This window comes from Danio rerio, chromosome 9 (genome assembly GCF_049306965.1).
Source record: "Danio rerio strain Tuebingen ecotype United States chromosome 9, GRCz12tu, whole genome shotgun sequence".
Lineage (NCBI taxonomy): Eukaryota > Metazoa > Chordata > Actinopteri > Cypriniformes > Danionidae > Danio > Danio rerio.
Window position 1 is genome coordinate 40707558 of NC_133184.1, and position 23043 is coordinate 40730600.

A 23043-nucleotide genomic window follows, 5' to 3' on the forward strand; every position below is an offset into this window, starting at 1 on the left:
CTTGATGGTTTTTTTGTGTGTGTCTGTAGTGTACAATGCTTTTGTGAAGGGTGAGTAAAAATCTGTGACTTGGGGTAAAGATCCTAAGACACAATTGTATACATAGGCACATTGCACACATTAAGTTGGGTATTAAATATATAAAACATGATTAATTCATAGAAAATAAAAACAAGCACCATTTAAAATATAACCATACAATAATACAAATTGACTACATTATTATTAACTAATGAGTCATTTTGCTTTGGCTTAGTTCCGAGTACTGTGAAGGATCAATATATTGGAATATGTTATTACAATATTAAGCAATTATACAAAATAATATAAAAATATAATATATATTGTTAATTGAAGCATTAAGATATATATATATATATATTGTAATATATTATTATAACTAAAAAAAATAGTATGAAGTTTTATTATAAACAACAGCATTGCTTTACAAATAACATTAATAAATTTTAATAATATTATAAAATAAACCAATAATAATTATTTTCAAATTAATGAGTCACAAAAAAGGCCAAATAATTTCATTTTTAACTATAGTAATAATAATAATATCAGTATTTTGATTATTTATTTTCTTAAATTATTAAAAAGTTAATAAATTAACAAATTTAACAAAGTTAATAAAAAAAAATTCATTTGCATTTCTGTAATGTAATAATGTGTATTATATTTAAATGATCACATGCACCTACCTGTTCCACTTACTCTTCACTTGACCTTCAGCCCTGTGCACTCAGTATGAAAACATGAATCACAACAATGCTAATACTTTGTCAAAAGTTTATTATGAGAATTGACAGAGGCGAAAAATAAATTAAGACTCTGGGGAAAGGGGAAGGAGGTTTTGCAGCCAGTCCATTGATGGCAGTATATTTAGCACCTTTGACTTTGGGATGCAGAAAGCGAGAGGTCAGAGGGAGTGCTTTATATATTTGAGTTACCATGATGCCCCGCCCTAACAGACCCACCTCACCCCTCACAACTTCTCTGCTACGGAGAGGCTTGTCCCAGCACGAACAACACCAAGAAAATCAGCTGGAAAAAAATGAATGGATTCCAAGAATGGACAAAAGAAAAAGGATTCAAGTGGAAAAAAAAAATAGGAAACACAAAAAAAAAAAAAAAATAATTGTTTATGACTAACATCCTGTGTCCCTTTCATCCGTTTCTGAGTTGGTTTTGGAAACATTGTGTGGATGTCCTGACATCATGGAATCTGGAGAAATGCTTCAGTCTCCTCACAGCTCCGACTTAGACAGACATGATGTGTTTGACGAAAGCTGTTCAAAATGGAGAGAGTCAGAAAACATGAGGTGGGTTTAAAATTGCAGAGCACAAGCACATGTGAACTCTAAAAGGTGGTCAGTCATTATTAATTGTTTAATAGTTCATTCTAAATATGTAGAATCAGAATTTTGGAACGTTCTTATTAAAGCATGGGTAAAGTGAATTTAAAGTAACCCTTCCAATTTCTTACATGTTGCAATGTCACTAGAACTAGGGGTGGGGGATTAACACAGTTGAGAACTAGGTTAGTATAGTAACTGTACTATAGACTGGGTTTCAGGTAGACACTGTGATCAGATACTATACCAAAGCTGATGACCCAGTGGTGTTATTAATTATAGTTAGATAGTCATTATTAATTATAAATAGATCATTGTTTATGCCAGGTTCAAACTACACAGCATTTTTAATGATTCTGTGTCAGAATATGTGGTCCAGAAACAAATGATAGAACATATGTCATTAATAAGACAAAACTAGTGACTGACTTTCAGAAACAGTCATTTAGAAGTCCTTAATAATAGGCATTAAACACGGACAGCATATATTTTAGTAGCTGCCCTAAAAAGAGAGTCAGTTGTATAATTCCAACTAACAGCACTGATCATGTTTCTGTCGTTTCACCATTTATGAAACCTGTATATGGAAGACCTCATCAGTGAATGTCAGATGCCATGTCCATCGTGGAGGACCAAAAAAATGTAAACATGCTAGTCTGTCTTGATGTGTCATGTTGTTGTCGATTAAGACACAAAATGATTCATTCATTCATTCATTTTCTTGTTGGCTTAGTCCCTTTATTAATCAGGGGTCGCCACAGAGGAATAACCTGCCAACTTATCCAGCACGTTTTTACGCAGCGGATGCCCTTCCAGCCACAACCGATCTCTGGGAAACATCCACACACACTCATTCATACACACACACTCATACACTGGACAATTTAGCCTACCAATTCACTTGTACTACATGTCTTTGGACTGTGGAGAAAACTGGAGCACCCGGAGGAAACCCACGCGAACGCATGGAGAACATGCAAACTCTACACAGAAACGCCAACTGAGCCGAGCCTCAAACCAAAGACCTTGCTGTGAGGCGACAGCACTACCTACTGCGCCACTGCATCGCCACAATGATTGCTTATTGTTATTTGTGAATAACCACTACACCTATGTCAAACGGATCCAACCCAGGCTCATTCTGAAAGCGTACCTCTATACATTTCCGAAAAGCACCAAACACGTCCTAGGAGCTAAGTTTTTTGTTTTCGCAAATCCACCAGAGGCCGCTGTGTACGTTTTTTTGAGATTTAAATCTCAAATTTCTCTAGCGGGTGCTAGATTAACTTCTAGAGAGACTTAAATTTCTCTAGCGGGTGCTATTTGCGGCTGCCTGTCTTGCGTAAATCCACCAGAGGCCGTTGTCGACTAACTGGTACGGTTGGGTCGATACATGATGCCATCGGCGATGGTCGATAGACCTCACGATGCTGACCCGGCATCGCGATCCTCGGCCCCGCCCTGGTCGCAGCAGCAACCTGCTTGCGAAAAATGCACACCGCTGCATTTACACTAATACGTGGGATTGACAAGTGGTAATTTGTGTGTAACTTATCTTTATTTATTGGTTATGGGTTAAACCAAGACCATGCTTATCAGGTAGTTGAATTGGTAGGCTACAAATAAATAATTTGTTATGAATTAATTCATTATTCATAAATAATTAGATCACCGCTGCCTATGACAATGATGCCATCGTCCATCGCGATGTTTCACATTAGACATCAGATGATGCCGAATTGGTTGACATAGACCAACCCTACTGACTGACCGACCGACCAACTGACCCATCCCCTCCTTCCCTAAACCCAACCAATAGTGTTTTCAAAAGCACTGATTGACCCACCCAACCACTTCAAAAAAGTAATCCAGAAAAAAAAGACTCCGTCTGATTTTTTTTTTACTACGTTTTTTAGATTTTTACCACATTCTCACCCTTTTATTTACTTGTTAATTACATTTTTTGACTTCTGTTTTTGTCTTTGCCGCTTTCTGTAACCGTACTTCGCCAGACTCGAATCCAGTTGTCGTGGTCAGCTCCTCTCTGCGTCTCAAGTTCGCCGACATACATGGCGAGCTAACTGGATAAACTGGTAACAGCAGGAAAGTCGTCCATACAAAGTTAAGCGGTCAGCTGGTAAGCGCGAAAAGAAAAGGTGTCATACCGTCCCGTAGCGTTCATTTCAAAGACTAAATGAAGCCATACGTACTGCAGGCTACATAATTTGTGATCTCCAGAAACATATATAGGGCTACGTTTTCAGAGTGAGCCTACGTTGAACAGATTGGAAGCCGGCATTACTGTATAAAAGTGAATTCAGACAATGAAAAAATCTGGACTGACCCTCATAGTTGACACAGCCGTTTTCATCCTCCTGGCCTTGCATTAGAGCATCAATCTCGGCTTCACTCATTTTCTCACCTGAAGGAAAAACAGAAAGGATGAATTGGTCAATCCATCAAAAAAGCTGAAAGACTAATGCAACAGAATGACTTAAAATTGTTCATATGTGTATGCATGTAATGATATTAGCTGTGAGCTGAGACCATATTTATTTTTTCCTGCTAAAAAGACTGTAGTTTGTATTAAAACATATGTAGAATCAGAATTTTGGAACTTCCTTATGGAATCATTAATGCATGGATAAATGAATTTACAGTAACCCTTCCATTTTCAAACACTGCAGAATCCTACTTGTTGCAGTGTCAGTAGAACCAGAGGGTATGAGTAGGCCCACACGGAATCTGTGCGCACAGATTTTCCCCAGAATGCCGCAGTTTTTTAGCCCATTATAAATTCTTTTTATTAACTTGAGTAAATGTGTAAATCCGAATTTATTCAGTTTTTATTCAGTGATTTATTACTTTTTATTTAATATATTAAAGTGTAAGTTATGATAATCTGCTGGATACTCCCAAAATAATTCCGCAGAAATCCTCAGATTTTTACCAAAATTCTCCGCAGAAATAGCAAAAAACATCCGCAGATTCCGTCTGGCCCTAGGTATGAGTGTATACTGTATGCTCTGTGGGAGTAAACTTCGCTCCCTTGACCTCAAAAGTCACAATAGAAATTCATATTGGATGCCACTCTCTTTAGCGTTCCTCGTTAGCGCACTAGCCTCCCATGCCATAAATATCTCATGTCCTGAATCCTTATCGAAGTGAGCAATTTAAGTCGAGCTGTACGGGTTTTATGGTTAGAGCGAGGTTTTGTGCGGCCGAGTATAGTTGAGGCCATTTTAATGGGTAGAAACAGGGGGATTATGTTCTTACCTGCCAACATTTGTCTCTGAAATGCCGGGAGACCAGGGAAGGAATGGGCTGGTGGGGGGGGGGGTCTTGGTGGTGATGTGTGTTAGTCTGAATAACACAGTAGTATATAGCATAGTAACTGCACTGTGGTGTAATTAACTGTACTATTATGGATTGGGTTTCGGGAGGCTGCTGCGATCGGATATACCAATGTTGGTGACCCGGGGGTGTTACACACTGTACCAAAAAGATGAGGACTTGAGGTGGAGTGAAATTACAGGAGTTTTCCAGGAGAAATAACAAAACGGGAGGGTGGCAGGAGACGGGTCTGAAGCATGGGAGACTCCCAAGAAAAATGGGAGTGTTGGCAGGTATGGTTATGTTGGTACTGTGACATAAATAGGAGCAAGGATTATAACTAATGTTTTTAACACTGCTCCTGTAATTAAAAAGTGAATCCAAAACTCAGGTAGGTACTACATTTGAAATTTAATGTACTCCTTGACGTTAAAATAAATGTATTCTTTTTAAATGTAGGTAGTATGAAAGGAATTCGGACATCTGTCATATTGGCATTATTACATGGGTTACCCAAATCAGTTGCGTTTCTTCTCTCCCATTCATAAATTCTTTCTTGTGGCCTCATGGAAGAGTTCAGTGTCCATTGAATGTACAGTACTAGGGCATCCAGGTACATCTCACCTGTTGTTTTTTTAATACTATTAATTTGTACATACTGATTGGCTCATATCCATTTTTCACATACTATATAGTAGGGAAGTGTGCAATATCCACCACACAACCACTTTCCTACAAAGTTTAGCTTGAGACTTAAGTAAACACGACTGATGAAGCTGATCAAGGTTCTTAGAATCACTTGTACTCAAGAACTGCGTTAAAGAGGTTGAATTTGAATGGGCGAGTGTAGTAGAGTCCAGCTAGTAGATGAACAAATAGACCTCATTGCCCTGGTCTCATGAGGCAAGCTATAGAATTACATTGGTGCAATTACATCAAGTAGGAGATGTGTTGGTGGCATAATGCTAATGGGAGTGATGTTTACTGGGGAGAGTGTAATATAGGCTAGAGTTTTCAAAAGTATTGAGTTCGGTACCAATCGATACTGAAATTTTAAAAACGTCACTTTCCTGCTAACATTTCATTGCTGTGAGCACGTCCTTAAACACCACTGATTGGTTGTTGTGTTCAAATGCTCAGCAGAAATGACTGTGATTGGCCATGAAGGTCATCAGTTCACCATTCATCACTGCTGTTTACCGAGTGCAAGCAGAGATACGCGGACACTGGAGCATTTCAAAGCCTTGTAGATCAGTCGATCCATCAGCGGATCGCTCATTTGTCAGCTCATAGACAGACCAGCTGATTGACGCAACTTTAAAACTCTGCAGTGTTTGTGTATCCGTGTTTGCTTTCTGTGAAAAGTGGTAAACCTTCATGGCCAATTTCTGTTGAGAATGTGAACACAATGGCTTGTGTTTAACAATGTGCTTAACGGCTCTCAGATGTTATGGGAAAATGGATGTTTTTTTAAATTTCAGTACCGATTGGTACCGAACTCGATACTTTTGACAACCCTAATATAGGCTAACAAGTAGAAGATGTGAGAATTTACTTAAATCCCTTGGTCTCAATAGGCACACTAAATTGTAGACTCGAAGCAGTGTTGTACTGACTCAGATTGTAGTGAGATTTAGATCGGATAGAACGAGAAGGGCTTCACTAGTTAAAGCTTTCAACCTGTTAGTTTTGCCACTTACCAAGTGTTGACAAGACGATACGCAGCTCAGCACCCATCACTGTTCCATTGCCCTCCTTATCGAATACACGCAGACCCTCAACGTAGTCGTCGTATGTTGCCTTGTTTGGGTTGTTGATCACAACCTGCAGCATAGGCAGGAAACCCTCAAAGTCCACTCTCTTGTTTACCATATCTGCAAACGGGGTCAAAAGGGAAAGGAAAGGTCACAGAGTGCAGATGATGTGAAACATAATGCTGCAAGCACCTGTCATGACACCAGCCTTCTGCCAATTAGTAAAAAAAAAAAAAAAAGATTCTAAAAACATGTCATGTTGAAAGATCTTGACAGTGTTAATGCTGATGTAGAGATTCTTTCAGGGTAGCTCATTAAAATGTTAGAAGGAAGGAAAAATTCCCTTACCATCAGCGGTGGGGTTGCCCAAGATCTTTGTAACCTCTTTGTTGGTTGGGTTCTGTCCCAGTGCACGCATAATATCTGCAATCTGGTTGTAGGCTACTTTGCTGTCACCAACTCTGTCGAAAAGTAAGAAAGCCTCCCTGTAATCTGGAAAAAGGTAGATTGTTTTAGTTAAAGGTGAAATGTGTCATTTCTCTGAACAATTTCAAGCAACTTCCTCATTCAAAACCTGCAAATCAAACCAACCGTGAAGACAATGATCTTCTATTTCAATAGGATTTTTCTTTTTCTGTAATGCTCCTTGGCAGTGCAAACTAATATTAGTGCTATATTAGATACTTTTAAATGATTTTGGATATTTTATATTTAAAATTTTGCTAACTTTAGCTTATTTAACAATTTACAGTACTACTGTCTTTACTACCTGTTAAATACTATGATATTAACTGTTTTTTTAGCACTTGTAAGTATAAGTTTATTTTACATCCCTTGTCCTGCCAGACATCCTAAACCCAACTACTACCTTAATAACTATTAATAAGCAGCTAAAAGTTAATGGTTTGTTTATAGTGTGAACTGTACAATAAAATAAAGAGTGACCAAAATTGATTGGTTTACTGCATTTTTTCCTCATCTTAATAAAGTTTCATGAACATCTAATACAATAAACCTTAAATGAAAGATACGATAGACATATTTTTATTACCCAAAGAGCTTTCAAGTAAACGGTTATTAAAATAATTTTTAATAGTTCCCACTATTAATTACTGGCTTATTAACTGTCTATTACTAAAGTTGTGGCACTTTATCAGTGCTTATTTTCTATATATTAGTACTTATATTCTTACATATACAGCTAAAGTCAGAATTATTAGCCCCCCTTTGAATTTTTTTTTTTTTAAACATTTCCTAAATGATGTTTAACAGAGCAAGGACATTTTCACAATATGTCTGATAATATTTTTTCTTCTGGAGAAAGTCTTTTTTTGTTTTATTTCGACTAGAATAATAGCTGTTTTATTATTTTTTTTATAATTTTAAGGTCAAAATTATTAGCTCCTTTAAACTATATTTTTTTCTATAGTCTACAAAACAAACCATCGCTGCACAATAACTTGCCTACACCCTATCACTTTAAGCTGTATAGAAGTGTCTTTAAAAATACCTAGTCAAATATTATGTACTGTCATCATGGCAAAGATAAAATATATTAGTTATTAGAAATTAGTTATTAAAACTATTATGTTTATAAATGTGTTAAAAAAATATTCTTTCCGTTAAACAGAAATTCTGGAAAAAATAAACCGGGGTGCTAATAATTCTGACTTCAACTGTACATATATTATTCAATTCAATTCATGTTTACTTCTATAATGCTTTTACGATGTACATTTTGTCAAAGCAGCTAAATATAGAAGTTCTAGTAAATTGAAACTGCGTCACTTTAGTTTTTAGAGTTGAAGTTTAGTTTAGTTGAGTTCAGTGTGGTGTAATTTTCACTGCTGAATGTCCAAACATTGAAGAGTAAATCCATTGATTCTACATACCATTACCCAATACATAAACCCATCTTCCACCTTGCAAAAATAGGCAACAAATTACTTGTTTATTGAGCTAAAAGTCTTAGTTAAAGGTTTGTTAACGTTTTTGTTGACATTTTTACAATAATTATTCAGTGTATCTGTCTATATCAGGGCTGTCCAAACTCGGTCCTGGAGGGCCGGTGTCCTGCTGAGTTTAGCTCCAACTTGCTTCAACACACCAGCCAGGAAGTTTCTACTCTTGAGAGCTTGATTAGCTGGTTCAGGTGTGTTTGATAAGGGTTGGAGCTAAACTCTCCTGGACACTGGCCCTCCTGGAAAGAGTTTGGACAACCCTGGTCTATATTAATACAAACCAGTCTGCCACAGGTCAAGTTATATTATGTATGATTTACTTATGATTTAAAAACAAGCAAATAAACAAACAAAAAATATGTAGTTATTGTTTAGTATGTCCATTTGTAGTTCAATGTGTACAGTATCTACAGTTGATGTCAAAATTATTAGCCCCCCTGTTTATTTTTTTCTCCCATTTTCTATTTAATGGAGAGAAAAAAAAATTCAACACATTTTTAAACACAATAGTTTTAATAATTCGATACAATATTTTGTCTTTGTCATGATGACAGTAAATAATATTTGACTAGATATTTTTCAAGACACTTCTATACAGCTTTAAGTGACATTTAAAGGCTTAACTAAGTTATTTAGGTTGACTAGGCAAGTAAGGGTAATTAGGCAAGTTATTGTATAATGATGGTTTGTTCTGTAGACTATCGAAAAAAATATTATAGCTTAAGGGGGCTAATAATTTAGACCTTAAAATGTTTTTAAAAAAATTATGAACTGATTTTATTCTAAAAACAAGTAAGACTTTTTCTAGAAGAAAAAATATTATCAGACATCCAGTGAAAATGTCCTTGCTCTGGTAAACATAATTTGAAAAATATTTAAAAAAGAAAAAAATAATAATTCAAAGGGGGCTAATAATTCAGACATCAACTGTACATTGAGGATCCTCACTAGTATGGTGCATTTTATTTCAATCTCTCATATTAACAGAATAACACGTTATAACCACTGCCTATTAATCATTTAGACCTAAAACTGAGCAGACTGTGTAATAATTAGTGCACAGGGTTTCTATGAACGTCATGGCTGAGGGTTCTGCCTCACTGGAAGACGATATGCTATAAGATTAATGGCTTCATCTGATTTCCGCTAAAAGCCAGCTGCCACCAGTGAAGACATTCAAAGAGTCGACTTGCAATTGATACACTCTCCCAAGAATATATCTCCCTCCATATAAAGGCAGTGCCATGTGAGGCCAGAATGCTGACTGCAGAGTAACTCACACCCAGGTTGCTGAAAGCTGCTCAACACTAAGAAGCGGACACATTCTTTCTCGTAATGGTGCAATTTCTGGACAATGGTGCAAATTAACTGTGAAGTTGCATTGAATTGTTTGACCTTCATGGCATAATGGAAGTGAATCCCAGAACACTTCAGGAATCTGACACAACTCACTTATGTAAAATCATTTAATGGGTTTTAAGCTTTGATTTAATTAAAAGGTCTAGGTTATTTTGATCTGAATTTGTTTAGAATGCATTTAACCCAGTTGGGTTTGTCCATATTGTAACCAAATTTGGGGTTAAACAATGCTGTATTTTTTGAGTGTGGCACTGAATTCAAGCCTAGAAGTAGATTATATTTAGTTAGGAATTTTAATATGTGACTTATTTTGTGTGATTTTATTTTATTATTTTTATTTTTACATTATTTTAAGCACAGCATCCTGTTTACGTTTATATGTACATGGAAGATTGTGTCAAAGGACAAATAATCTTACCTTCCATCTGGTCCTGGGTGAAATCGAGCTGCAGGAAAACAGAGTTATGTTTTATTTATGCCATAAGTCAGTACCAAACATGATATAACATCACATCAGTAGATCATGTTCATTGAAACGTTCATGACAGCTCAATTTGAATGAGATTTAAGGATGCAAACTGTATAAAAGAGCTGTTATTTTCTTCCACAAACAATATTGGGAACATTTAATTTCATTCCATTCTAGAATATTTGTATATTAAGACTTATACTGGATATGATATACAGAATAAGTGGTCAGGTATGTTCTATGTCATCTAAATTTTGAGTCAAAGCAGTTTTGTCAGTTTAAAGATTCTTCATCATTGATGCAAGTTCATTTTGTTCTGCATAGTTCAGCATTACTGGTGACGTGGAATAAGCTTCAGGACATGAGAAAGCCCATCACATCATTAACACCGCTATGACAGGTGAGTCATTCACAAACAGCTGCTTTACTACAAAACTATAGAGGGAGAGTCACAGATCTTAGGAAGCTTAATTTAGTCTCTCAGCTGCTTAGAACAGTAAGGAGCTCCATTTTTGGCCATGTCAACCTTCTCCAGATCTGGGCCAATCAGAAAAGGGGTGTGGCATTGATTGTAATTATGCAGAAAAAAATGGAAGTTATGTGGAGCTATCCATGGTGCTGAGTGAGCCAATATTAGACATTTTTTAGACTACAAAACAATATTGGGCAGCTTAGTAGAAGTTAATAAAAACATAATTTATTATGAATAAATGATTAAATATATAAGTAACTTCTTTTGTAATGGCTCTGCATTTTGTTATTGTAATTGTGTAAAAATGGGTATTTAACCTAAACTTGGATAAAATATAGGTGAAGTTAACCACTGAGTTAAAGTTGGCATTGAGATTGTATTATATAGTTTAGCCCATCAGTTGAGTGTGTCCATGTTTTACCCAAATTTGTCTTGAAATTTACAATTTTTGGAGTTTAAGAGACACTATTAATGAGTGTAACTAATGTAATTTTTATACTTAAGTTAAATAAATATTAGATGCTTTACAGAAATACAAATATTATGGAACTCTTCATTCGCAAATGCATGGAATCCATCACACACTCTCTCTTCACAATAAAGGTGTTATTGGCATTGAAGATTCCATAATGAACTTTGTCACACGTCTGATGGACGTCCAAACGACGTCTATTATACCGACAGACGCAATTAAGACATGATATGCACTTCTTTTAAACGTCTAATGTTTACTGTAAATCAGTAAAATGAATATGATATGAACACTGAATTTAAAAAAAAAATCAAAAATGATCCTCAATGAAATTCAGGTGAAAACACGCTTTAAAAAAAACTTTAAAACTGTAAATATAAATAGTCACCGACTAGAGCTAGACGATTCATGACATTTTTAAATGCCTAACGTTTATTGAAAAGCATTAATGACTAAAGAGATTCAATAAACATTTCAGTGCGAGTGTGTCTGTAAATAGTTAACAGGTATGATTGTTACCTTCACACCGGACAGGTCAACTGCGTCGGCTTTAGGGGGCTCGGGCGCGGGAGCTGGGGCAGGTGCGGGCTCTGCCTTCTTGGGGGGCTCGGGCTTCTTAGCGTCCTTCTTAGGTGCCATTTTTTAGTCTATTTGTCCGCCGGGAAGGAACACGACACAGGGAGTGGACCACAGCTTGGAGGAAACTCAGCATTCTCAAGGAAAGTATAGATGTTTATATACTCGTATAAGTTTCTTCAGAGTTGATGTCAGGCTGATACTCAAGCGGATTGGGTCGCTGCTCAAAGAGGGGAGGGTTCGTGCGCCTCAAATGGAGAAAGGGCTCGCACGGGCACACGGAAGGGTCGTAAATGTCATTTCACTTTCAAGGGGAGACCGCGAATTATCTTTAAGGTTTTGAATGTTATATTGATAACTCATTTGTTTTGCTTATGCTGGGGTTTTACCCAACATTGAGTCACGTATGGACAAACATATAGCCTCATTTTGAAATTAAATTTTGATGGCATTTTAACCAAACTGTTGAGTTTATTCATATTTGACCCAACGCTGGGTTTAAACAACCTATAGCATTTTAGGGTATGTTTCTGTGGAGAACTCATGAATGTAATGCGAGTGTTGTCTGTTTAGGATTAATACTTTACACTTGCTTTCAAAAAATAAACAGTGAAGTCATGCACTGATTTAAACATATGGCGCTGTAAAAAGTGTAAATAATATCAGGCTATGACTATAAGACTATCTATGCAACCATTGACAATTAAAAAATAAATAAATAAAATAAAAAAAAGATTACCAGGTTGATGAAACATAAACATTATGATTATCTACAATAAGTAATTATAAAATAACAAAATGTATTCATTTTCAGACAATATAATATTCATATTCTTTATTTCAAAAGATGTTAAAAAACAGATACAGAATGATAAAACCAAAAGAAAAACAAAAACATTTTGACCCTTTTGTCACATGTTTTTATTATTTGGAATTTGCAAAAAAAGTTTACAGACCTTTATAAAACTTTATAAAATTTAGCCAACTTTTTTTCCTCAAAAACCCATTACATAAATTCAGTATAGCTTAAATCCAAATAAACTGAGAAAGGTATATTATTTTTTTTTTAGCTATATAGTATTATCCATTATATTTTTAGCCATATATAAGCTATCTATTGTCATTACCCTTAAACAGGGTTACAAAAAAATATTGCTTTAGATAAACTAATAATGGCGTCATTAAATTATTTCTAACTAAATGCTTACATCCTCACAGTAATGTTTTAAAGAATGGGGAATGACTCCAGCTGATGGCTAAAAATATCAGGACAGGTGGCTAGAATCTGACCACTTTCTCCAAAATAAAGACTCCCCTGGTATGTTGTCCCTTCAGTGAAACTGACATGACAAAAACCAGACAAGAAGTTACTACAAAACATTTTCCTATTATATATATTTTCTTTTGGATGAAGAAGGTTCAATATTATTAGCCCCCTTTAGGATTTTTTTTTTTGATTGGCTACAACAAACCTCTGTTGTCCAATGGCTTGCCCAATTAACCTTTATTAATCTTGCCTAGTTAACAATCAATAAAAAAATAATAATCTGAATGCCAGTATCTTGTAAAATAATTAGTAAAATAGTATGTACTGTCATCATGATAAAGACAAAATAAATGAATCTTTTTTTTTTTTTTTTTACCTTCTTTGTTACACAGCACTTAAGAAATATTTGAAAAACAATTACATTTTCACAGGGCTAATAATTTTGCCCTATCTGCCTCATTAGTTTCCAGTTAGTTAGTAAGTTAGTTTATTTAGATAGCACATTTTTTACAACACAAAGTTTCACAAAGTACTGAACACAATCAATATTAATAAAAATAAGTCCTACATCACATACACAGCAGGTGTTCTCCGGGCTGCTACAGAATTGTTTTTTTTTTTACTACTATTGGGAGATGCGAATCTGTAACACTTACCATTGGAGAACGCGAAGCAGATGACATGGATCATGTGCTCCTTTCATAACCAATCACATTGCAACTTTAATGTCCATGGAACTACTGTAAGAATCACTGTTGGTAAAGACAATAGAAATGAATTAAGTTCAACATCAGCTTTTTTGCATACATCCAGAGCAAGTGCAGTATTGTAGCATATTGGAATACCTATTTTATTTTTGCTTTAGGCAATGATACATCTATTGATTTGTCAACATGACCAGAGCGGTCAAATTTGGCATCTACTTATAAACGTTTTCTAATTCATGTACTATTTTTCTCTTTTATGGGAAGTAGTAACATCAAAGAATTTGCTGAAGCAGATTTTAACCGCTACAGTAAAACCATTGAACGGATGTGTCCAGGTCTACCATGTCTATTTAAATTATTTTAAAGCTAAAAATTATCACACACTGCATTCAAATTGTTTCATCAGACCAATCATTTATGTCCTGGAAGCCCAGGGGTTTTCTCAGTTATGGGTCATCTGAGCATGGAGAGACGTCGAGTGAAACTCTTCCAGCATCCATATTCGTCAGTCTCCGTCATCATGGTATACATGGAAGTTATAGTGAGCAAAGTGAAGACAGTATGAGAAATGACGGGAGGCCAAGAGAAATCAAACTGTCAAGTGATTGAAAGCTGATCTAGTGACAATTAGTGACTAAACGCTCTTTGTTCATCCCATCCCGGACTCTTGGGAAAGCAAATTAGTGGAGTCTGGAAGTCTAAAGAAGAGCTCAGCTGCTGATGCCTGTTACCTCACACAGTGACTTTTTCCCTCTCTCTCCCATCTAAATATGTCCTGCTGGCACTTTCCCCACCCCCAGAGGAGGGCCAGTAACGTAGAGAAATTCATTCAGCCTTCTCGACCCCCTGCTTGGGCCCGCTTTCTCTGACCCTCTTGAGTTGTAGCTCTTCAGCTGTCATCAGGACTCACCCCTGCCATCTAGAAGCACCTTCTCTAAGAACCTGCCCCCCTCCACCTGCCCACCAGAACCAACAACCCCTTTGACTCTTAATGATTTTACCAGCCAACTCACTTTTAGCCTACTTGGTTATTTGGCAAGGCTGTTGGGGATGGAGTGGAGTCATTAAGTTTGTTGGAAGGCTTAACATGTCCCAAAGATACCCAGCAGGGTAGGTTTGGTGAAACCAGAGATGTTTGGCATTGATTTCTCTTTTTTTTTTTTGGTCTCCTTAGTGGACATTTTTATATATTTGGTGCTAATTAAAGATGTTTAAATGGTTAGTGTACCCACAGCTTTATGTTGTTGTCATTCATATTCAACAACATATCATATTAACATCATATCATATTCGCTTTTCGCAAGCCAGTTTGAGTTCTTTTTTTTTGTTAAATGCAAAAAGTTGGTTTTAAAAATGCTAAAAATCTGCAATCATTGACTTCCATTCACTGTAAAACCCAAAAAGTTAAGGTAACACAAACAATTTGAGGAAACCGATTGCAACTCACCATTTAAGTTTAAAAACTAATCCAAATGAGTACTGTGAATCTAATCTATTTGAGGAAAACAAGCAATTTGAGCACAGTGAAACCTGATAAACGAAGAGAACTCAAACCAATGGTTACTGTAAAACCCAATAGGTTAACCCAACTCAAACCATTTGAGGAAACTGATTGCAACAAACCATTTGAGTTAAAAACTATAATCTATATGAGTACTGTAAACTTAGCCCTATTTAATTAAATCTTTACCTTCAACACTGAGTTCAAAACTCTTTTAAAATGAGTCAAATGAACTTTCAGTCAATTCTGAGTTAACCACACCCATTTCATTTGATAAAGTTGACTGTTTGGTTTCACAGCGTACACTGTAAACGATTTCTGTTGTTTTCACAGTATTATACTGCATTTCTCAACAGTTTTTTACTGTATAAGCTGTGCACAGTGTGTTACTGTATATATTGTTGTTTTCACAGTATAATAATGTATTTTCAACTTTTCTATACTGTGAACATGGTTAACAGTATGTTACTGTAGATTTTACAATGCATTTTGGGGAAAAATCAGTTACTGTGCATCTAAATACAGTACTGCAAATGACCAAGAACAACTCCACACACACTATATATTATGATTATTATGTTTACTTATTTTTAGACAAATTATTTTGTGAAGTAAATAACCTAACCAGTTTCTTCAGACTGTTCAGTGCATTAAACTGTCCCCTGGTTTTCCATTTTTGGGTGCACTGCACCTTCATTTTATAAGGTAACATGGAAATATGAAATAATATTTAATAAACATAACTTTGTGCTAAACCAAAACGTAAATTGGAACAAAAATAATTGATTCACGTAACCAAGGGCTGTTAAACACAAAATGATTTCAAAGTCAGCTTAAATGTCAGAGTGACCAACCTGCTTTAGACGGATTCAAGAATATTGGGCACCCATATGGGCCACCGTAGAGGGCACATATCTCCGCATTTTCAAAACAACATTTTAAAATACGCACTATCTTAATAAATAAACCACAGAATTGAGTTTAAAACAACAACATTCTCGCATGAAAAACGGTTAAAACTTTATTTCATAACACATTTATTATCTAGTCATCGAAGACAGGGGCATGTAATGTCTAGGCCGATTAAAGCATGAGGTTTGCCGGATACATGAGTGATGGAGCGCCGTCAACCCCTGGAGGTCAGAATCTCCCCTATCGGCAAAGCACACTTAAAAGTAGTCATGATATCTATAAACAAACCACAGATTTGAGTTTGGAAGAACTATATTCTCGCATGAAAACCCGTTAAAACTTCATTTCGTGACATATTAAACGCAATATTTATGATATGATCTGGCTTTTCTCATTCGCCATTATATTTGCTTGTTGGTGTGAAATGAACTCTGGGAGAAAAAAATATTAATTCTCAAAACACTTCAAGCGAACCTTATTCGTATTGTTAAAGTCAGATACATGTAATATTTTCGCTGGTAAAGTGAAAAAAACAACAACAATATTACTATTTTATCAATATCACGTTTGCACTGGTTCGGTTCAGCACTCAAACGAGAACGAATCGGATTGAACCGTTTGCTCGGGAATTATTTTATCACACGTGTTCACAAGCACATTCAGCAATATGTGTATAAATGTATGTGGCCGAGCAGTATAACGAAATAGTAATAATTTATTGTTGTGTCTTAGAATAATTTACAAAAAGGAATCGGTTTTAGGCGGATTCGACTCTTTACTGTTCTAAGGAGCCGATTCATAGAACCGAGCCGACTCGATTCGACCTTCACCAGGCAAGCAACGGCTCTTCTAATTTGAAATCCACCTGTCGCCTTTTCCTCCAGTGAATTCATCCTCGGTAAGTGTTTAAAAGTCAAATTCTGTTCGTTAAAGGGTTGTTTTGTGTATATTTCCGTGTAGTGTGTGTGTAATTTAAAATAATTAACCAAGTTACTTCAGTTGTAGGTTCTTATGTCACGTTATTCGACGCCAGACCGTGTTTGTAGTGTTTGCGAGGTATTAGATAACGTTAAGTGAGTTTATCTTAAGTGAGTTTTTGACCATAGTAACGTTACCTGAAAAAAAAAACTTTTACTTGGGGTTAACTACATTAATGAATTCTGTATTTCAGCACAACACTGAGATGAAGGCAAAGTCACCATGAAAAGTTAAACGTTTAACGTTAAGGTAAGCTCTGGTCTTCATGTGGTCATTTTGACTAAGTTATCATTATGGTTAAATTTGTAAACTGTAGGTTAACTTACTTATTCAAACTAAACTCACAATGAAACAAGTCTAAATTGTTTTATTAAATTGAGCTGATAATAAAATTCAGTTGATGTCTTTTAAGCTAACGTTAATATTAACATAATTCATATTAATTGTCTATTTCTCACTGGTTAATGAGCTTATTGTATAGTTAGTGTGTCATTAATTGTACATTTTATTTTTGGTGTTCAGGTGTAGGGAATGATTTGTATACAAATTTATTTGAACCCCATACAGATTGGTATGGTTGTACCATAGATTTAGATTAATAAATGTTAAGTCTTATTTTACTCTTATCATATTTATCTTTTTTGCAGCTACAGCAATTGATGTTGAAAAACTGATGCTACCAATCTCTCCTCACTTGATTATTCAAGGTAATGTTGATGTCTTCCTCATTTTGATTAGATTATAAAATGTCAAGTTGTTCACAGATTTGTTGTGAGGAGTTTCATGTACAACCTCTTTTTCTTCTTCCAGTAGCGACGCAGTGGCACAGTAGGTAGTGCTGTCGCCTCACAGCAAGAAGGTTGCTGGTTCAAGCCTCGACTGGGTCAGTTGGCTGAATACAATGGCATAAGGATTCTGCTAGCTCACAGGAGGTACTTGATTTAGTTTTCCTTAAGCGATACATCAGTTTTTATGAGTAATGCGTGACACTTGAATTGAAGGGACAGTTCACCCAAAAATGAAAATAATGGTTTCAAAATAGTTAAAAATAGATTTTTTTTGTTGCATTTAACACAAACTCATATTTTTTTTTTTAAAGAAATTTGGTTCAAATATGGATGTCAATAGTTACTGGTTTCTAACATTCTTCAAAATATCTGCTTTAGTGTTCAACAGAAATTCAAACTGGTTTAAAACACATGGAGTAATGGTGGCAGAAAAGTAAACTATCCTTTTAAATATTTTATTCTGAGACTTATTTTATATGTGTCTTGTCTTTTGCCATATTGTCTTTCTAGCTCAGATTGTGATGAACCTGGAATGCGACACCAGTTACTCTTAAGTCAAGAACCAAATAAAGCACAGATGTGGAGGGATCTACAACTAAACTAACTGGAGGAAAGGAACCTTTAGGTAAAAACACCTGCCTTATTTAGATCTGAAGTATTTAATTTGGCATAGAGTATTATTTTTTTATTCTTATTCTAATTTTATGTAATGTATAAACTGAATATAAGTCATTTCATTTTCACAAATGATTGAATATAAAATATCATCTAGATGTCTTATTTTTCATTGTCTTAGGGTGCTTTCACACCTGTGAATCGATTCAGTTGTTCCGAAACAGAGATTAAAATGGTTACATTGTTGCTCTTTGCTCTTGGAGCGGTTCGCTTTCACACTGCAAAGTTTCTAATCGGACCAAAAGAGCTAAAACAAGTCACGTGCGAGTAAACTCCTTACATTGGTCAGAGTGTCAGGGTTTATTTTGCAGCGTCCCGCTAAGCTGTCAGGAGAGGTGGTTGTTTGGTGGTGATTGACAGGGTGCGCGCGCGCGCGACGTGTCTGAGGAGAGACGCGGTGGGGAGGGGTGAGAAGGGTGCGCGACGATGCCTATTTGAGGACTGGGAGAGAGACGCGAGATTACCGGGAGATCATCCCTCGTTTGCGGGCATCCGGAGACTCGCGAAACTTCCCGCCCTACTCATAATTCTCTCTTCATATAGCCGTAAGCCTATTACATATCCATAAAACACTGTGATATAACCGCGCTCGGATCGGATCGCTTTCTCACTGCAATCGAACCGCTCCAGGGTTCGTTTCAATCGAGCCGAGACCACCTCATTCAAGCGATCTCGGAGCGATTACTTTGGCGCGGAACAGAGCGCGATTGCCCTGTTCACATAAGCCAATCGAACCGCGCTAACTGGGCAAACGAGATACGTTCCGAAACAAAAGTGTAGGTGTGAAAGCACCCTTAAACAGGGGTGCTCAACCCTGTTCCTGGAGATCGACCTTTCTGCAGAGTTTAGCTCCAACCCTGATCAAACGCAACTAAACAAACTAAATAGTATCTGAAGGAGCACTTGGTAAATAAAGACAGGTGTTCTTGATCAAGGTTGCAGGTGAGCTCTGCGGAAAGGTAAATCTCCAGGAACAGGGTTGAGCACCCCTGATCTAAATGCTCAAAAATGCTGAAATAGATTCATAAGGATTAATGCTTAAAGTAAATGTTTACTTCTCTCTGTAGACCAAACATGCTTAGTATCTCTCACATTTTAATAAATTATTCATTTTGGTTACTTTTACACACACATACACACACATATATATATATATATATATATATATATATATATATATATATATATATATATATATATATGGGTAAGCAAGTATTTAATAAATAAAAGTATTTAACCAAATGACTCTATTAACCTAGCTGCTGGGAAAAAAACATGTAAAATAACAGATTTGTTTTTTTTTTTTTTTTACAGTGTGGGTGAACATACTACCTGGATGTCCAACAAAGACTGCACAAGAGCTCATTTAATGGCACATTCTGTCCTGTCTACATCTCTGACAACCTGAAAGTGCTTCGACATCAGTGAGTAATAAATCTTCATATTATTATGCATTCAGGATTTCTGTAAGCCTATCTTTAATTTAAGTTTGTAATCAGCAGTGACTGTTTTAAAAAATGTGGTATTTAAATTATTCTTAACGTTTTACTGATGCTGTGCACAGTAACGTCATGATGATTTAATTTGAGGAAATGTCACTGGTGAGGTGTAATAATATTTATTTGTTTCACTGACATGCCATCACTGCATATTGAAATACAGTAAAACGAATTGACTGCAAAATATTATCACAATCATTTCTAGTAGTAGACTGCTTGACTACTCTTCAGTTCTCTGCTCAACTTTAACACATTTGTTCGTGTTGCTGCGCCTTTCAGCAGATTTTGCCAAAAATGAATACTTAGTGATTACTTTGTTTTATGCGAACCAAATGTCAGTAACTCATCATTAGCATTATTTTTTTTTAGTTAGAAGTAGATTTTCACATGTTAAAAGCTTAAAAGTACTTAATTAACATTAGTCACGTTAAATTAGATTATTTTATTTATTTATTTATTTATTTTTAATATGTAGCCTCTAAAGGTCAGAATTAACTGTGTTCACCCCTCTTAAATTCGTGGAAGCTCTAGGGTGGTCATGGAATCAGATATTCAAGCTATACAGAGTCAGACATTAAGTTAAGATGAGACTTTATTTTTTACATACTTGTGTGGACACTTGACTAGTGTTGACTTGACTGATCTTTTCCCCATTACTGTTAGTGTAATTGTAAATAGACAACAAACTGTATTTTGCCAACAAAAACGACAAAAAAACAGTGTTTTATATATATAAAACAGCAGTGCGGTGTTTGGTTTCTGAATGAATGAAATAATTTGAGGCATGATTAGTTTTTACTCCAGTGATGGATTTTGCTTGTCATTTTTGTAGGATCATCAGAAGTGCTCCTGCCCTTTTTCACTGTCCCTTTTCTACAACATCATTTGGCCTTCATCATTTCGTGTCTTGTAGCAGTATTTTCACCTGTTTTTAAAATTGTAATACTTTTTGATGCATTAATTGTTGACTGGTTTTAATGATCAATTTTTCATTAGTGTTCTGTTGCTGTGTTATATTGAATAATTGCTACTGTTTCAGTATGGTTTACACAATAAACTTTTATTGTGAAGTTAAAGTTTCAGTTTCTTTATTTTTCTTGCATTTCTTGAACAGTTAAAATAACATTTGTGCAATTTTTAAACATTTTTTTGCTCATTATAAATAGCACTATTAAATACAATAAAATAACATTTAATAACTGTAAAATACTTTACAGTAATAATGAAAGTAACGTTAAAATACCGTAGTTCTGCATGGTAAAAATGTACAGTAAAATACTGTTTTCAGTTTTGCAGTATGTGTATCAGTACTGTAATTGGTGTTACAGTAAAAAAATAAAACAGTAAAATGATGTAATACATTTTACAGTAAATGTAATACTAAAGTAATTAGTATTACAGTAATGTTACTGTTTTATGAAATACAGCAGCTACTGGATAATTGTTGCCAGTAACTTACTGTTAATTTAATAGGAAATCGTTTACAGTGTAGTATTTGTTTTTTTTACTATAGAAGTCAAAGGTTGCAGGTTTCTAACGTTTTCCAAAATACTTATTTTTTTAAACAGCAAAAATCAGTCTAAGGCACTCAAAAAATTTGGAAAAATTATTAAAAAGCCTTTATTTACATGGCCCTGTTACCCTGATGAAAGCAGTTCTTTGCCAAAACATGTAGGTTTTTTAAGGATTAGCCATGTGAATAAAGGTTTTTTTATTAATCCGCTTGTTAAGTGCTGACGTGTTTGTGACGTATGTAACACTGTTTCCGGGTCCAAGCCGCCATTCATTTGAGTGGAGAAATCATTCGTTTATGATCACGTTTTATTCCTATCACACATTAAAGTTTTTTTTTTTAATTTTTTATTTAAAATCTTAGTGTACACAACAATCTCTGGGCTTGCTGCATAACAAATACCAAAAATTTAGCAACTTATAAAAAATTTATCACTTTCTGGGCATCGGATATTAGGCATGGACATATATACTGCAATCGTGATTTTCGAAAGCATTAAATCGCTTTGTAAACGTTTATTATTACCATTTCATGAGTCTCCCCATTCAGTTGAATAGAGCGCTTGGACCCGGAAGCCGCTTCGCGTAACGTCACACTTAACAAGCGGATTGTATAATTTTTAATAATTTTCCCGTATATTTCGAATGCCTTGGAATGATTTTTGTTATTTATTCTGATTAATCCTTTACATAAAGAGCACCGACACATTATTTAAGCTACCCCTGACTACTTTTTGTTTGATTTTGGTACTTGATGTTTTTTGTTCAACAGAATAAAGAGACTCATAAATGGTTGAAACCACTTGTGGTGTAAGTAAATATTGAGGATGTTTTACATTTTGGTTGAACTATCCATTTAAAGTGAGTCCACCCTTAAAATGATAAGGCTCACAGTCATATGCCATTCCAAAACTGGGTGACAGGGATTTATTTTGAGGATTATTGGTGACCCAACATTTTTGGTTCCCATTGACTTCCATTGTATGGTTAAAAAATAATGGAAGTCAATGAATTTTAGTTTCCTTTCACAGCAAGAAGGTTGCTGGTTTTAGTCCCGGCTAAGTCAGTTGGCATTTCTGTGTGAAGTTTGCATGTTCTCCCTGTGTTGGCGTGGGTTTTCTCTGGGTGCTCCAGTTTCCCCCAAAGTCCAAAGGCATGTGCTATAGGTGAATTGAATAAACTAAATTGGCTGTAGTGTATGTGTGAATGCGTGTGTGTGTATGTTTTCCAGTACTGGGTTGCAGCTGGAAGAAAGAAAAACATACTGTGTTCTGGATAAGTTGGCCGTTCATTCCGCTGTAGCGGCCCCTGATGAATAAAGGGACTAAGCTGAAGGAAAATGAATGAATTTCCTTTTTAAGATGTTTAAATATATCACTTCCTTGAAACACATTAAGATGATACGCTATAATGTAAACTGAGATTATAAACACCCGTGACCCAT

The 23043-nt window shown here is 35.5% G+C and overlaps 1 protein-coding gene and 1 long non-coding RNA gene across 4 annotated transcripts; one reads left to right on the forward strand and one right to left on the reverse strand.

Moving 5' to 3' along the window:
• Positions 1-784: 784 nt before the first annotated feature.
• myl1 (myosin, light chain 1, alkali; skeletal, fast) lies at positions 785-11854 on the reverse strand. The gene is given in 6 exon segments (NM_200000.1): positions 785-1298; positions 3709-3786; positions 6398-6571; positions 6800-6943; positions 10190-10217; positions 11704-11854. Coding segments are annotated over 6 exon segments (573 nt in total). The 5' UTR covers positions 11824-11854; the 3' UTR covers positions 785-1269.
• Positions 11855-16334: 4480 nt separating this feature from the next.
• On the forward strand, positions 16335-21163 carry LOC137496494 (uncharacterized). 3 transcript variants are annotated; one of them, XR_011016898.2, is made up of 7 exons: positions 16335-17045; positions 17319-17374; positions 17773-17832; positions 17936-18057; positions 18424-18538; positions 19903-20012; positions 20920-21163. It is a non-coding gene; the product is annotated as an uncharacterized lncRNA (long non-coding RNA). The 3 variants fall into 3 exon arrangements; XR_012385576.1 differs by having other exon boundaries at positions 16979-17045; positions 17939-18057; XR_012385575.1 differs by lacking the exon at positions 16335-17045 and adding an exon at positions 17146-17220.
• The last annotated feature ends 1880 nt before the right edge of the window (positions 21164-23043 follow it).